Source organism: Penaeus monodon, chromosome 34 (assembly GCF_015228065.2).
Source record: "Penaeus monodon isolate SGIC_2016 chromosome 34, NSTDA_Pmon_1, whole genome shotgun sequence".
In the NCBI taxonomy this organism is placed as follows: domain Eukaryota; kingdom Metazoa; phylum Arthropoda; class Malacostraca; order Decapoda; family Penaeidae; genus Penaeus; species Penaeus monodon.
In genome coordinates this window covers 23,791,465-23,792,131 of record NC_051419.1, presented here as the reverse complement: position 1 = coordinate 23,792,131, position 667 = coordinate 23,791,465, and the positions used below count along the sequence as shown (strand labels likewise).

The 667-nt window shown below is 37.3% G+C and overlaps 1 protein-coding gene across 1 annotated transcript in view; it reads right to left on the bottom strand.

The window, feature by feature from the left end:
- LOC119594857 (actin cytoskeleton-regulatory complex protein pan1-like) overlaps window positions 1–667 on the bottom strand; it is a 23,130-nt gene that overhangs the window by 16,166 nt on the left and 6,297 nt on the right. The window contains exons 3-4 of the mRNA XM_037943939.1: window positions 389–490; window positions 23–184 (exon numbers count right to left, since the gene is read on the bottom strand). Of these exons, the coding sequence (XP_037799867.1) occupies window positions 23–184; window positions 389–490 (264 nt within the window). The remainder of the gene's footprint in view (window positions 1–22; window positions 185–388; window positions 491–667) is intronic.

Genomic DNA, 667 nt, shown 5'->3' with positions numbered 1-667 from the left:
TATAATCCAGCAAGCACTCTACATCCTGCGCCCGTGCCTCATTCAAGACAATGACGGCACGTGTACTGTCACTTGGGGTTTGCTGGAAAATCTCATCAAAGAAGTCACTGCAAGTGGCTAAGACTAACCGGTGCACCATGAACAAACGACCTTCACATGCCAATGTTGCATCTGCATACCGAGGCTGGAATTCATGTATGAGTATCTTTTTATTAATTCCATAATATTAATATGTAAATAATGGTAATTTTATCGTCCTATGTCCTTTAGTTTTGGGTCTTTCGGGCAATCAAAATGAAAAGTTCTTCAAAACATATGCTTTGGGTATCATATATAAAAAACAACAACATTAAACACAACTTCTTAAGCACAAAAACAAAGTGTGTACCTTGGTTCGGAGTCTGTGCAGAATATGACAGAATGTCGCCTCATGGTTGTTCCACCGAAGCTTTAGCAATCCTTCTGATAATGCCATCACAGCGTGACACACCTGTCGATAGCATAAGTTTTTAGGAGTTTCATGGGAATAAATTTCATGGAGATACTTAAATCACTGTTTCCAAAAGTGATTCTTTTGCATACTGGATTACATGTATAACTATATGCTAGATTATTCTGATTAATTAGCCACAGAAATGGAATTATTCACTTATACTTTTCAAACAAG